The sequence below is a fragment of the Stegodyphus dumicola genome, chromosome X2 (genome assembly GCF_044657685.1).
Source record: "Stegodyphus dumicola isolate Sdum_Otavi_A_Nest chromosome X2, ASM4465768v1".
In the NCBI taxonomy this organism is placed as follows: Eukaryota; Metazoa; Arthropoda; class Arachnida; order Araneae; family Eresidae; genus Stegodyphus; species Stegodyphus dumicola.
Window position 1 is genome coordinate 41657427 of NC_140781.1, and position 16719 is coordinate 41674145.

Consider the following 16719-nt stretch of genomic DNA (forward strand, 5'->3'; position numbering starts at 1 on the left):
TAAGCAATCAAACACTAGTTTTCTAACTATACTGAACCAAACGTTTAACTATATATAACCAAAATATTGGTCTTTTAATTAACTTTCAGTGGTGCAGGTTTGATGGCATATTATTTTAGTAAATACATAAATAAAACTCATAATTGAGAAAACTGACTATTACGATAAGTTATTGTTAGAGAAAAACTCATTTAGCCCTAATTTGACCCATTACACGCCTTTCATTTGTTCAGCATTAGAGAACTCAATACATATTACGTGACAAATGGATTCAATAAAACAAGGCTTAATGTACATTTCCTTAACTAGAATATTAATGCCTTCAAATAAGTTAAAATATCACAATCATTGGAAATGAGAAACCTTTGAGAAAATGATGTAGTGTATAGCTCTGAAAAAGTATCGTTATTTACTTAAAATAATTACAGTATTTACATTTTAAGGCTAGTAGGGTAGAATAATTCTATAATGGCTATTATGGTAGAAAAATTCAACGATACACATACCTAGACGCCTTGAATAAATAAAGTACAAATGAGGTAGATGCTATTTCACCACGTACTAGAGTAAAAAAATTTATGGATTTAATACTGTTTTGTCACATTAGATAATTATAGCAGAACAATATGCTTTGCCACAGAAATTATTTCAACGAAAGTTATTTCATTAATGTTTTTCTATTGCAGTCCTCGATTGCCAACATAGTTATACCTCAAAATAAAATAATATTCTGACCTGAACATATTAAGCATCTGATTTAATTTTAGCTGCTGATATATGGAATCCAACTGAAAAGTTTTAGTTTAATTATATTAAGCGCCTAACTTAATTTTAGGAATTAAAGTATGGAATTCGGAGTTAAATAACCAGTCTATGGCTTTTCTTTCAGTTTTCTTGCTTCCACTGAGCCCTTTCAGAAGATGTAAATTATTCAGAAGAATACTTAAACAAGACGGGGATGCGTAAAATACTGAGAGCTGGCTCTTGTTGTTTACCACAGCTCGATCACCTGAGTATGAGTACTTAGTAACGGGATCTAGATATTTGGAGAATAGGATTACGTTCTTTTTAGAGCTCGATTGCCAAGCTGATTTTAGATTTTGGTGATAAGTCTTAATTTTGGAAGCCCTTCCAGCTTAGTTACGTTTTGCAGTTTACGAGCTTAATTCCGTAATTTTAATTTAGTTTTAGTTACTTTTCCGTGTGAAAGAATGAATATTTGTGGTAGTTTTGTAAACCTATAAAGCAGATTAGTTCTATTGAATGCTTTAGTTTAGTTATAAGTCTGAATAATTATTATTCATTGTTCTGCACGGTTTAATTTTTAATACTTTTAAGTGGTGCTAAGATTCGCCTAATAATTTACACAAGTTAAAAAGTTAAGCTTAGCTATGCTTTCGATAGAAATTTATAAATATTAATATTTTATACTGAATTTATTTAAATTTCATACCAGGCAGTACTTAAGGACTATTACGATTCGTTTACGCATTAAAAATTTTAATTTCCTAATTTAAGAACTGAAAACTGAATTTAATTTTTGTCACAAATAGTAGAGACATTCCAGCGTGCTAGGTGATTGAAAAAAATCTAAAAATGAAACCATTCCCTGTACAGTTAAAAATGTGATACATTGTATCTTAAAGCCACACTTGGGAAAGGGAAGGTATTTATTACATATAATGCGATATTAAAGAAAATCAAATGGCATAAATTAATGATAATAATAATTGCTCATAAATTTTAAATTAGCAATTCTGTAGAAACGATGTTTACCAATGAAATTTTTGCGAGGTAATACGCATCAAAAGAAAACGATGACCTCATTATTGTCATATAAATTTTTATTACTCCTGAATTACTTAGCAGTTTTCATAGTTTCGTAATTATATGGTGTCCCCAATAAAATATTCTTTTAATCATCATTAATCATCATTAATTAAGAGTTTAACCGTGAGTTAGATCAATAAATTTCATCAGATCTTCTTGAATTTTTATCTGAAGTAACAATTTTTCCCTTCGTAGTTACAATTTTATTAACAAAACTACTTTAAGTATCGTTAATGCTGTAAATATGACATCAGTCAAGGACTCGATGAATGGTACATTGGCTGATGAGACACCATCGATGAATGTTGCATCGACAAATGAGTACATCAGCTAATGATACATCGGAAATCACAGCTAATGAGATTCAGAGTTTGGAATTCAGTTTTTATAATGAAAAAGGGATTTTCATATTCCATACTATCGGTTGCAATATTTTATAAATTTTGTATATTGTATTCGTTAAAAATCTAGTATTCGTTAAAAGTTTACATGTTTAAAATTTTCTAAAATAAAGGCTCTTCTATTAAAATTCTGAAAGATTTTTCCTTATTAATTCCGATAATTATTTAATAAATACTAAAATAAATTATGTGTGCATGTAAGGTAATTTATAATAGTTAATAATTTATAATACTGTATAATTCGTTCTAATAAAAACAAATAAAATTCATAATTAATCAAAAAATTATGTTTCATTTATAATTCTAAACATCTTGAAAGTAATGTAGAGAACAATCCTTTTGTGTAATTGCTAATGCTAATCAGCTTTTAATCTCGATGTTTCACAATTTTTTGGAGGGCTTGTGGTATACTACGTTTGATACACTTTATGTTTCATGACCTGCCATTTTATATTTCCTCTTTCCCTCACAATTATATTTTAATTTTTCTCGTGGCACAGCTATAGACTAGTTTTGAGGTACGTTCATCGAGAACCGCTGTTGCAAGTTAACCCACTCTGAAGTTGATTACAGGTGCAAGTTTAGATTTAAGGTCAAGCTGCTTTAGTAGGTAGAACTAAATTAACAGCTGAACAGAAGACAATAAGCTTGATCTGTTGTTATTGCAAATAAGAATGTGAATCTTGTATAGACTGGATGCGAGAGGCAATATTAAGTTATCTTCCGATTTTGTGAAACAAGTTAAAGCGAGGCTATGTTAAATTTAAGCTATTGGTTTAAAAAGGTTTTTAAGATCATTTTTATTAACTAGATTTGTATTTCATCACGATAAGCTAGAAAATGAAGTAGAGAAATACTCGACTAGCAGCCACACCATAACATAAAATTTTCTCTCCTTTCCTTTTCTTTTATGAAAACTTTCACTATTTCGTACCCTGGATGCTGGATAATGAATATTATTTTGAAATGAGAATTACGCCGACAGCTGTGAAATTTCTCAGTTTACTAAATATTATATCCATGTACAGTTATTGTAAATACATATCAAGTAACTTGAGGGGCAATTTAATGACATTTTTATGGGAGTATAAATATAATTTTGCAACAGCTTTTAAATTTGCTTAAAAAATGTAAGTCTAAGAGGCAAATTATTGGTGCAATATAGCTTCAGAATACGAATTTAATATCCTAAATTTAATACCTTTTCCTTCGAAATTCTCCCACCAATTAACGCCGATATAATCCATAACTAATATAATAAATAAGCTATCAAAAGAATTTCTCCAAAGAATTATTCAACGAAGTCAATGGAAATCGCAAGCCGTGATAAAAATAGTCACTTTTTTAAATGTTCTAGCAGAATTCTTTCTTTTGTTTTAATCAAAACACTATTCGGCGCATTTTACCGAAGTCTGCGTTTAATAAAGACGTTTCTTGCTTTAAATGTGCACAGATTGAAGCTTTCAGCAATTGATGTTTTCATACATGAGAATCATAAAACAATAATTAGCAATAAACGTTGTTTGCATGTGAGAAGTTTTTTTACAGTTTTGCATCAATTGTTCTAAGCTGGGAATTAATTTCTGTGTGAGATTTGCTTACGGAAATTTCCGACAGTAGTTTTAAAATACCAATCGATTTTTGATTAAAGAGTAACGCAACATACAGAATAATTTTGGTAATAAAAATTACCAAAGTCTTGATGTTAAACTAAAATGGAAAAATTTGCTAAAACTCTTAAAGATTCATTATCTTTTGAATTCTTTTGACTCCCAGCTATATTCATCATCAACTTCAGCGAATCGTTTCTTCCGGAAGTTATCTGCATAATTTCCCAATAATCTCATTTAATGCAGATATAATTAAATTATTGTTAAACAGGGAGTATCATTTAAAAATTTCTGTTTAACTACAATATGAAATTTATTATTTATTTAAAAGGTTTCTATTTCAAATATGCTGCAACCTTTTTTTTTGTCTGTGTTTGTTAAAAATGAGACATTTAAAATTTTTTTTCGATGTTTATTAAAAAGGAAACATTTTGTGAACTCAGAAACAAAATTTTAAACTGAACATGTTTTATTATGGACAACTCGATCTTAACGTAGCTAGTCATTTTGAAATAAAAATAAAGAAATCTGCGCATGCATTACATGTTATTATTACAAAAACGCAAATATTCAGTTCATTATTTATCATAATGATAAAAAGAACTATTATTTTTATCAATAACTTTAGTATAAATTAACGTTGCCCCCAAACTATGCGGCGGAAGAAAAATGACTGAATTACAAACACAAGCACAGTAGAAAATATGATTAAAAAGCTTCTACGATTTATAATATAGGAAAGACAAGTATTGAATCCTTTATACACCTACCTGATAATTAATATAAAAGCTACTTTTCCTAATTAGAATAACAACACATACGAGCCAAAGAATACAAATAATCTAGAGATGAAAATGGAAGAGCGGACTCTAAAAACCGCGGACACTATTTTTTCCACGTCCACTGCTGAAACACCACTAGCACCGAATGACGTCAAAAGAAGGAATACATCATCATGACATCGTGCCACACGCGTTCTTTCTAAAGATCTTTCAATGGCACGTCTTTCTTACTAGTTGAAATCGTTATTTATGGAAGTCGTTAGTTTAAGCTTTATTTAATATCGACCATATTTTCGGAATCAGTATAAATGCGACTGTTTTAATAACTTTTTTTTTGTAGCGCAGGAACTGTTGCCACATGGGTTTAAGTTAAAACTTTCGAAGCTACAAATATTTTTCTCATTTTGCAGCTGGTGAACTTACAAATTTATAATAGTTATTCGTTGTGAAATAAACTGTTGTACACAGTTTTTGTGTGGCTTCTTCCTAAAAGTTAGGTTTAACTCAATAAATATTTCTCTTACTTTGCAACTTCCAGAATCTGTAGAGGCTATTCTTTGCGATATAAACGCTTATTTTACGTAGACTTTCTTGTGGCTTCTGGCTAAACATCGAGTTTAAATGAACCACCAGCTTAAAGAAATGAAAGAATCTAAAGTGGTTTTTTTTTAAGAAAGGGGAAACAACTTTCTGTCTCAGGTTTCTTTTAGAGTATAATATATTCAAGTATTTATTTAGCATTTTATCTCATCGTAACTTGAATGCAAAGACTCCGAGCAATTTAGGAGTAATGATAATTATTTTGTTATCCCCCAAAACGTTTTTTTTTTCTGTCTTCTATCTAATATAATTAAAAATAATTTAATGAAAAAGTGTACTTTTAACTATAAAAACTTTGATCAAAGTTAAAAATTTCAACCCCAAATTGCAAAGGGCAGTCATATAAACAAAGATATCAAGTTCATAATTAAAAGACATAATTAATATATTTATTCTTATTCATAGTCAACATTTTTAATAAAGGAAAATGTTGGCCAGTTTATAACTTGTATATTATACCAAGAAAAGCGGATTTTACAAAGCAATCTGTAAAGTCTAATCTAAAATTTTATAATTAGCTATACTAGTAATTAGTTATACTAGTTTTGTTTTAGTTTTTAGTTCCACTTGTTTCCTCTCTTCTTTTCACATATTAATACTAAAGAATTGAAATGCTTATCGCTGGCTGTACAGGTAAATATATTTTCGCTACGAAACCTTGTAGAAAACAGTAGACTAGATATCTAGGTTAATTAATGCATCGGAAACAATAAATAGTATAAACCAGATAAAAACCTGCAAATCAGTATAGAATATTTAAATCATTTAAACTTTAAAAGAACTTCTTTTAAAGTTTCTCTGTCTTTCATCTGTCACATACATCGATAGCTGAAAGATATTTACAGACGCACAAAATCCTTTTTCAATTTTTAGTGTTGGTTATATACTTAACTTTCAAATATTATGTGTAACTACATTTTATGGAACCAGATGGGAAATTATTGCGTACATTCACCATAATAACGATTTTGTCTCAAAATATCGAAAAATAATAAAAATAGAGAAATTAATTATTACAAATTTTGATGATTGTAGTGTAACAAGTAATTCTTTCTGTTATTACATTATTGCAACAAACGGTGAAAGTAGCTCCGCAGAAAGTGGCACAACTATAGGACGTATGTTATACTGAAAAAGGCAATAAGAGTTTAATAAAATGTTTTCTTTCATCTGATTAATATGTTTTTTCTTTAAAAAAACAGTAATATTTCATTAAAATCTTATACGTAAACAGCGTCACAAAACACACTATTTCAAAATTGTTTTAGTAGTTTCTTGAAGGAAATATTATATTAAATGTTTCAGAGCATAGAATCAAGATATAACAGGAAAAACAACTCAGGTTCCTTGAAATATGAATATAGGCTGTATTTGTAAAATATAAATATAGGTTGTAATTGTAAAATATAGGTTGTATTTGTAAAATATAGGTTGTATTTGTAAAATATAGGTTGTATTTGTAAAATACATAAGCTCAATTTTAAACACTGACAAAAACAAGTGTGCGGTTTTATATGGGGCTGCCAAGTGACCCACAACTTAATGAATTAGTAGATTACTTTGTAATTAAAGATCTCGCAAATGCGATACGGGGCAGGGCCTCAACGATTTGGGGATAATAATTCACTTATCAAGAACAAAAAGTGTTAAAAATAACTTTAATGTCACCCGAAAGAAATCGGACTTACCGGATTAGAAATTCAACGCATTAATAAAAAGTAGCATTAATATTTAGCATACGTTCTATTGAGCAAAATGTATTTAATATTAATGTTCGATGTAACTAAAATTAAATTTTTTGAATTTATTGTAAAGGGAGAAACCTTTTATTTATTAATTGAGAATCAAGAATTTGAGTAATTAAATTATTTAAATTGATGAACTATTTAAGTAAACCAGTTTAGTTATCAAGATTCAAATTGTTATTCAATTCGATATGCATTTAAAATTCAAATTATCGAAATTCAACTAATCGGCATTCGTAGAATCAAAGCTACAGGAGTTCAAAGCGAACTTGAATATTTTGTTGCCATTTTGTTTCTTGTTAACATATATTTTCAAAATGTTCATATTATTTCAAAAGTCGAAAAGGAGATTTTTTTCTGACTCATCAACTTTTCTGCGTTGACAGCAATTATTTTAAAATAAAATGTATGGTACAGAAATAAGTTTTTTCTACATTTTCATGAATAATGTAGTCTTATACCTACATAATGTTAAGTTAAAAAATAATCTAAGTTTGATGTATTAGATTGTTAATTATGCAGTATAATCAAGGAGATATACTGCTACATTAATTAAAATAACTCTTCGAAACTAAACTAAATTTATTTGAATCTTATGCATAAATTTTCAATCAAAGCGATGCAAACAACTTTCTGAGCCCCCAAAAATCTATATCGAAAGAAGAGAAACCATTCGTTTATCTCTTAAAATGTTGAATTCTGCTAACTGATAATATGAAGAACCAACTAAACGAACTGCACATCAGAATGTGAACTCTGATGTATCATTCCAAGTTTTATGTAAATGATCTATTTAAATAACACTTTTAAAACCACTGTGCAGTTCTAAAAGAAGTCACAATGCAAGTTCGTAACAGTAAATTTTTTAGATATTGCAAGAGATATCTCAGAGCTCAAAATCATTCACCCTGCTGAAATATATTTTATTAATTTTAACAGAGCATTCTTAAGAAGTTGGATTTACATGTGCTTTAGTAAATTTCATTTGTTTTACAAAAGCACCGCAGATACACCAAAACTGTTTTCTGCAATTTAATGAATTAGGTTGTAAGGATTATGTTAATTTTATTAACAGTTAAAGTTAATTTCCTGTCAAATTCTTAACTTCAACTTACTACTTCTGGTCAGAACGCAGTTTGAATAATAAAGGGTTATTTTACCTTTCCATTTTGTTGTTTCCTGTCACACGAACTCAAGCGATTATTCGCTTATCAGTTCTTAAGATTCTTCACTTCCAACATTAACTTAGAATTACAAAGTGAGGAACTCTACAAGGTAGTTCAATTTCTGAGTAATTTAAGATTTAAAATTGATTAAATTTTATTACGCACTGGATATTAATAAAAAAATATAATATACATTAAAAGAAATGCTAAAAGTTAAAGTAAGATAAAGTTAAAAAATTAAATAAGTACTACTTAAGTTTAATAACTTTATTTATTCAAGCAAAATACAAGCGAATAATAAAAGAAAAATAATTTTTACTCAGCTTTAAAATATCCTGGGAATAGAACCTACATCATAAAATTTTAGGTATGAATTATTAAATATTTGGTAACATATACCGAAGGCGGGTTTTTTAAATCATGTAATCAACATGCGTATTACCAATAATCGTTTTAAAATAAAATAAAAAAACCTCACTTTTCAACAAGTAACTTTTGATCACTTTTTGAATACATAAAAATCTCAAACTCGCAATTTACATTTATTTTTGGAAAGAAAATAAAAGCCACAAAATTGTCTATCTTATGCGCTGCTTTAAATTTACGAAGACCATATTAATGACTTACACTTTCATAAAAATTCAAAGACAGTTCTTACCTTTACCATTAGGGATAAGGTCTGAATCCTGCGAAGTTGTTGTCCAAAGACTGTGCATCCTTTTCAGCGCATCGTGTCTTTTCTCGGGGCTGAGTTGAAGAGAATGAGTCCTTTGAAGTACCTTGCTTTTTACTGAAGCAGCAACCTATAATTTAGATAAAAAATGCACTAATTTGTTTTTACTTTATTCATATTACTATATAATTGGCAAGGAAAATATAAACTGCATTTAAAATCAATATATCGAAGAAGTAGAATATATAATATGTATTGTCACACGAGGCAAACAAAACATAGATATCAGCCCGAAGGCCTCGAAGTAGCTCTTCGCATATTAACCTATTCTATATTACTACTTATTTTTATTGGATTTCTGCTATATATATGGATTAGGTTTAATTTATACTATTTATCACAAACTTAATTATCACAAAAATATTTGTCTGATGCATCAGTTCAGCCATCCCAATGGCAAAAAAGGAATTATAAAACATAATTCGTTTCTTGTTTAAGCGCAGAGTTGCCATAGTTTAGTTTTCAACTAAATTATTTTATGCATTGTACAAAAGATGTTTACACATTTTAGAACATATTTCATACATTTTAATTAAAGTTATTAAAGTTCTGAATAAAAATACTTGTTGTTAAATTTTTTTGTCTGGCTGGTTATGTCTGGACTGTGGCCAAAATAAAACTCGTCCGGAAACGTGTTTTCGGAGTTTCGTGAAAATGTACTCTAAACTGCAAAGAGATCATTCCAAGCCAGTTTTATTTTAACCACTCTGTACAACATTTTGATTCCCAATACTAAAAGAGAATTTATTGCACTTAGTTGTCCTTTTCCAATTAGTTGTCCTTTTCCGTAGTCCAATTAGTGTTTTAGATTTCCCGAAAGCTGCCTTTTTTGCAATTCAGAGGCATAATAATTCGTGGATGAAAGCTGAGGGTACTTTGAGGAAATACGAAAAGAAAACTTTTAAAACTTTTACTAGAAAATAAAACTATCTCTTTTAGAACTTTTACTAGAAATTTACAAGAGGATTTATATGTAATGAACAATAATTTCATCGTATCGAATCGCATTCTTTGGCGTGTAAAGATCTGACAGTGAAGATAGCTTGGCAGCAAGTCATTTTTGGTTCTTGCGCTTTCGGTAGCTCCGATGCTTTACTTCATAGTACGATTAACCTTTTAACTGTCATGCCCGAGATAATCTCGGGCACAGCACTAGTGCTCGAAAATGTCACGAAATTACCCGAGTATTACTCGGGTATTACCCGAGTATTACCCGAGTATTACTAATTTTTTTTTGAGTGCATCGTATTGTTATACCCGAATATATATCGGGAGACGTTTATTTCGGCTTCATCTCTTTGTCAAACCCGACTGTATCTCGGGAAAAGTTAATGTGCGCTCAGTTCAATAGATGACAGCACTTTACTGAAGATTTCAAAGGTTAGAGGTTATTTGGTTCAAGCTGCATGGGATCTTTTTGTTGTAAAATAGCGTCCAGTTCTTTGAAACGTTATATAGATGATTTAGATTCTTCAACCGAAGATGAAGGATGTGTGTTTGATGAGCAGTATTCATGATACTTCCATGGTTAGCCTCAAAAATAAAAAATGGAGATATACTCAAGTCGAAGATTGTTTCTAATTACGGTCTAACTATGGGTGGTGTAGATCGCTGTGATCAGGAAATATCCTTTCATCCAACAATCCGAAAACGCCAGATAAAATATTATAAAAAGATACTTTTACATTTACTAGACAAGGTACTCTGGAACTCATATTTGCTCTATAAAAATGTAGTTGGGAAACGTATTACATTTTTAGAATTTCGAATCCAAGTTGTAGAAGAGCTTTTACATAAATATGATGATGCAGCTTCTGGACAAAAGAATGTTGGCAGACCACCTACAATAGATAACCCTGCCCGTCTTACTGAACGACATTTTATATCCCATTTTCCTCCTATTCCTGCGAAACGTGAGCCTACAAGACAGTGCAAAGTGTGTTGTTCGAAAAAGGATAAAAATGGGGAAAAGATAAGGAAGGAATCACGATTCTGGTGTAGTGATTGTGGAGTTGGTTTGTGCTTGGAAAAGTGTTTCCAGTTGTACCACATAAGACTGAATTACTGAACTACTAATAGGTATTCACTTATATTTATTTATGTTTTAGAAAATAGTTAATTTTTTTAATTTTTAGAAAATAATGCTCCACTAGAAGCGAACTTTGCAACTGCCATGTTGAGTGACAGCTGCCTCAAAGAAAATATGCAGTGGCTACAAAACTTTAAAAATTTTACCCATGTACGTCAAAATATCAATTTTTAACTACTTAAGTATATTTTATTTTGTACTAAACATTTGGCTTTTGCAATAAAAAAATTTGACAATTTGTGTACCCAAATCATCAAAATAACTTGACAGTTAAAGGGTTAAAATGTGTTTCAACAGTCATTCTTCCGCTTTTGATAAACTCCACAGGTTTGCTGCTAATGGCCATGAACTTTTTAAATGACACTGGAATTTCAATTAGTTACAGATAAAAACTATTTTTTCATATATGACCTAGACATTAAACTTAATTTGTTAGCTACCTTAGAACAGCCTTTTTTATTTCCAGTAGGCAAACCATATTTCAGTTTTGTGTTGCAATTAATTTAAAGTTTGTAAAACGACTCATGGTAACAAAGTAAATCTTTAGTTTTCATTTATTCATTCTATAAGTAATTGTAATCTTGCTGGTGATAATTCATTGTGACTTGGAGTGTAATCGAAGGCAGGGCATTAGGTTATAATTAGACTGACGCATGCATTTTAAGTCAGAGCCACAAAAGACAGACTTCCTTATTTAAACATATGAATCATATACATAAAACATTATTTTGAGAATAAGAAAGTTTGAATTCAATAGTTTTGGATACTTTTGTTATTAACTTAAAATAACCTCTACATGAAAACTCAGCAAAAAAAAAAAAAAAAAAAAAAAAAAAAAAAAACTCACACTAAACCTTTCTTTTCTTCTTTGGTTCTTGGAACCAGGCTTATAGATTTTCACCATTTAAGGCAATAAAAAAGATTGGTTTTCATTGCAATTATTTAATTAAATCATTGCCTCATCAAAAGAAGTAACATAGATTAATTTCATCACAGATTAATTTTATAGCGGATATGCTTTTTATTTGTTTTGAGACTTTTATTTATATAATTTATTATTTTATTTACTGCTGACAGAGAAGTATTGAAACATGCCATATTCGTTTTGGAATTAGTGGATTTCATTCACAAACCATAAACTTTATTTTTGGAACAATAGGTGAAAGTGCACACTTTCTTCGCACATTGCTTTCTATTGATTTTGTATATAAAAGCAATGCCAAGCAGTAACTTTGTTAATGAATAATAGCACATCTGTACTGCATTTATAAATGTTAAGTACATGATGTATACACTTTTCTGATTACTAAACAAGTACAATTATTTTTAGAGAAAATAAAAGCATTACAGTAATATCCAATATTTGTTTATACATACCGTATTTAAAACAGATCAAATTTAAATACATCGGAAGGCAATTCAATTTTATAATGATAAGCACATAATGTAGAGATCCAAAATTTATAATGGAACATTTAAATACATCGGAAGGCAGTTCGTTTTCATAATGATAAGCACATAATGTAGAGATACAAAAAATACTGGAACATTTAAATACATCGGAAGGCAGTTCATTTTCATAATGATAAGCACATAATGTAGAGTTCCAAAAACTGCTGGAACATTTAAATATAATGGAAGGCATTTCATTTTCGTAATTATAAGCACATAATGTAGAGATCCAAAACTTATACTGGAACGTTTCAGAGCTTATTTTATTCATCAAGATACAAAAGCAGGTTCTGTGAGTTCTTATTATTCAGATGCATTAATTTTCAAACTATTTAGAACACTTGGAGCTTCAAAGATGAGAATATGGGCTATGCCGTCCCCGGAATTCGAATTCCGATCAACCGATTGCGAGCTGGACGTGCATCCAATTACACTATGAGGGCAAATCGAACGAAGTGAGAAAATTCCTTACAAATTTAATGCTCCATCAGTGGCCGAGTGGTTGAGATCGCTGAATACTGGTAGTTCGACCTGGCTTGGGTTCGAGACCGTGCGTAGGGGCTGCCTGCATGGTTAGTTTTCGTAGTTTTTCCCATGTGTAACGTGAACACAAGTCAGTTTCAATCATGAGTCCTCCATGAAGCCATTCATCCTCTTAGGCTGATAGCCCTAATAGCTTTGTCATATTCAAATACCCTAACCCTAATTTAAAAATGGATTAGCCTATTTTAAAGAAAATTTCTTTCTTGTTATTACACGAGAATATACTAGTTATATGAAAATAAAATTTGGGGCTTTTTTATTATTACTTTTAAACAGGTCAGAAATATTTTCCATACGTATTTAGCTTGCATATATCTCTCAATCTCTTCATATTTTTGTGATTTATTTACCAATCTGCAAGCTGAAATTAAAACATAATGAATATTTCACATTTAAGAGATAAAAGTTCCGCCAAATTTAGATACATTTTGGATTTCACTTAATTTTTATTTTTTTTAAAACACTTTTGTAAGTAGAGAATATGAACTGCTTTTTATACTATTTTTAATGTTACTTTTGAGAACTATTTTGATGTAACGGATCTGAGACGGCAGTTAAAATGAAGTTTGAATGAAGCATTGATGTTGACATCCTTATTAGCAATATCTAATAATCAGGAACAAAATAATAACCTATCTGCAAAATAATCGTTACTTCAAGTATCCATTACAAATCACTAGCTGTCTATTTCAAAATTCTGAGTAAAGTACTGATATTGACACCACCCTCGTTTACCTAATAGTGATAAAATAATATAGTGCAATAAAGATAGTAATAAAATGATAACCTGTCCACGAGTTGAAATAATGGTTAGCTCAGGTATTCATTGCAAGTGAGTTTATGGTGTTTTTATGGAGGTAATTATATACTGTCGTTAAACGCGAAGGAATAAATTGCAGGAATCATAATCTGTAACCGAAGAAAAATCAACAACCATTATCGCGACTATTATTTCTTTATGTTATTATTTAGTTAGGTTACTATGAATATCATTTCTTTATTCTACTATAACTACTATTTCAGTTTTCATTACTGAATAAATTACTTTTCCTTTTCAATCTCATCGAGAATAGAATAAATTTATATATACCGAAACATCTTGAGTATATATACATATTTTCCCTTTAACAAATAAATAATTTTTACAGAACACTTCATTTTACTCATATATTATTGAAGAAATTCCATATCTACGTAACATAGTCACATTTTCAATGTTTAAAATCCAGTTATCTATTTCCTATAAGAATAGAAGGTACGTTTTTAGTCTCTCCCTAAGGACTGCGATATAAATCTTCAAATTACGTCCAGACCCACAAAATACTAAGTAAAGTGTTCCTTTCTGTCATCTGCGTTTATAAATTATATTTAAAATGTTATGCGGTAATAAATTTCTTTTCTTTAAAACTATTAGAATTGATTTATCTACATAAGCAGATTATATACGTTATGAAAATTTAAAGATTACTCGCAGTATCGTAAATTAAACATATAATGTAAATGGGCATACTTTGATTATAAAAGGTAAACGAAAATTAATTCAGTGGTTTTAAAAGCTATCAAAGCCTCATGAGAGTTTTAAGCAAACACAGAACAGTTATTATGCCAGTGGAACAGGAAAAATTAAACTGTAGAATAGAGCACAAATTTCAAGTAATTTAATACTCGTATAGGAGTACGAGAATATTGAAGAGAAGATTAAAAGCAAGTGATACTGAGAAGATTTTGAAATTTCCATATAGGCTGAAATCGCCGATTTTAATCAGAAAAAGACCATAATTTTTAATGATAAAGATGATTTCTTCAGGGGAAAGGGAAAAATAAAGTACTATAAATTTACATAACTTTTTATCTAAAAGCCTACAAGAAAGGAATCTGATAGCAGTACAGCCCAAACTAAAATATGATAGACCACCTGAATTCGTCACCACCTGAATCTGTTTGACTGGGTTTCGTGCCTCTCCCCACTCGCCGTTATTTAAGTGGAAGATATTGTAAGTAATTATCGCATCCCCCGTGCATACTCATTTATTTTCAGTTTTCTTCATAGAAAATCTTCAATTTCTCTGTCACTATTATGTGACACAACAGCTTATTCGCTAATTAGCTTATTATGATCCATAGGGCCAGATAAGTATAAGTATAGCGTATCAACGTATCATCCAGAGCATATTCTTGTAGTGTGAGTAGTTAACAAATCCAGCTAGGAAGTGAGAGGTTCGGGTTTCGAATTCAGCAGAGGACATTGTTTATTTCTCATGTTTCCTGCTTCGAGAAACCCAAGAGCCTCTACAAGATGCTCAAAATAACTGAAGAGAAAACCTGAGGTTTCAAAATTAGAGTCTCACTAAGACAACCTAGAGGATATTTGAAGGCAAGAGCAATACTATATTAGCCGAGTTTTAAGTATCCAGTGCTTTGTCTGAATTTTGTCTCCGTCTACAATAAAATGAAGACAAGAAACTGTTCCGTGACATGTGATTAAAGAAAGTGTCTGTTTACTTCAAGGAAGCATTTATTGACAAGGCGTATTCTGAATACCAGCTGCTGAGCATACTTTAAATATCTTTAGTTAAGGGCTGTTGTATCTCTTTTAATTATTCACGGCGTTGAATTTGCTTAATTTGACAGCAAAAAAATTATTAAGTAATCATTCTGGTTTTTTAGAGGATTAATAATATGTTATTCTGGGAAGGTGTTTCATTGAATTGAGGCAGTTAGTTCTAAATTAGTTATTGGTTTATGAAAGTTTTTTAAAACTTTTAGTTTTTAATTTAAATTAGCATGAAACTTAAATGCTTTAACTGTTCAGTAATTTGAAATTTTATGCTCTTTAATTACTCAAACTAAACCTACTTTAATCTGCAAATGCATACCGAAGAGACGTTTATACATTGAGCAATAATTTTACGAATTAGCGCCCAATTGTTTGACGTTTATAAGTAATGCAATACTTCACAATTCCTGAATTTCAAATAATTTTCAATTACCTAATGATTTAATCTAGGGATATTAAATTCAATAGCTTCAGATACTAAGATAACTAAAAATTCGACTCTATTTTTATATAATAATTAAGGTTTTGAAACGTTAAGTTACCTTAAGGTGATTATTGAGTTAGCTATTCTAAATTTTTAATCGTAACAAAAGATGGTACATTTCCTTTACCCTTGGAATTTTTCTGTTTGACATATTAGGAGAAGAGTTATTAAATTTTCTATGTGTATTTCCACTGTTTTGATCAAGAAATTCCGAATTCATTTATAACTTTAAAAAATAATATTTAGCACAGGCAAGATCAAAATTTTTGTTTTCTGAACTCTGGAGGCAAGAAGGAAAGGACAGACCCTAAAGGGTTTTTCGCGAACACTAGCTTGAAGCAACGAGACACATGTTCCTTAATACTGAAAAAAGCATTTAATCATTTACCTTTTTGAGCAATATACTATTAGGTCATTTGGAGGTAAAAAAAATTAATTGCTGAGTAAAATTTTAATTATAATGTGCTCAGAACAATTTAATACGAAATAAAATGTTTTCGCAAATTTTCGTTAGTTACATAAAAATAAAATTTTTAAAAGTAATCTGATTTTATCTGCTTGACAATTAACAAAATCTAAAAATATGTTTTTTTGCATTATTAATATTAAAATCATGTATTACTTATTTTCTGTTCAGAGAAGATTGTTTTGAAATATATTCAGAGAAGATTGTTTTGAAATATATTCTGAAACAAAAGAATCTTTGTTAGCTATTCCAAGATAATTT

At 29.7% G+C, this 16719-nt stretch overlaps 1 protein-coding gene across 7 annotated transcripts in view; it reads right to left on the reverse strand.

Annotated features, from left to right (window-relative positions):
• LOC118183197 (uncharacterized) overlaps window positions 1-16719 on the reverse strand; it is a 509384-nt gene that overhangs the window by 234268 nt on the left and 258397 nt on the right. For 6 of the 7 annotated variants that reach the window (XM_085809465.1, XM_085809466.1, XM_085809467.1 and 3 more), the window contains one exon: window positions 8793-8937. In XM_085809465.1, the coding sequence (XP_085665591.1) occupies window positions 8793-8937 (145 nt within the window). Of the gene's footprint in view, window positions 1-4611; window positions 4767-8792; window positions 8938-16719 lie in introns of those variants that run through there. The other variant, XM_085809469.1, reaches the window with a different exon arrangement.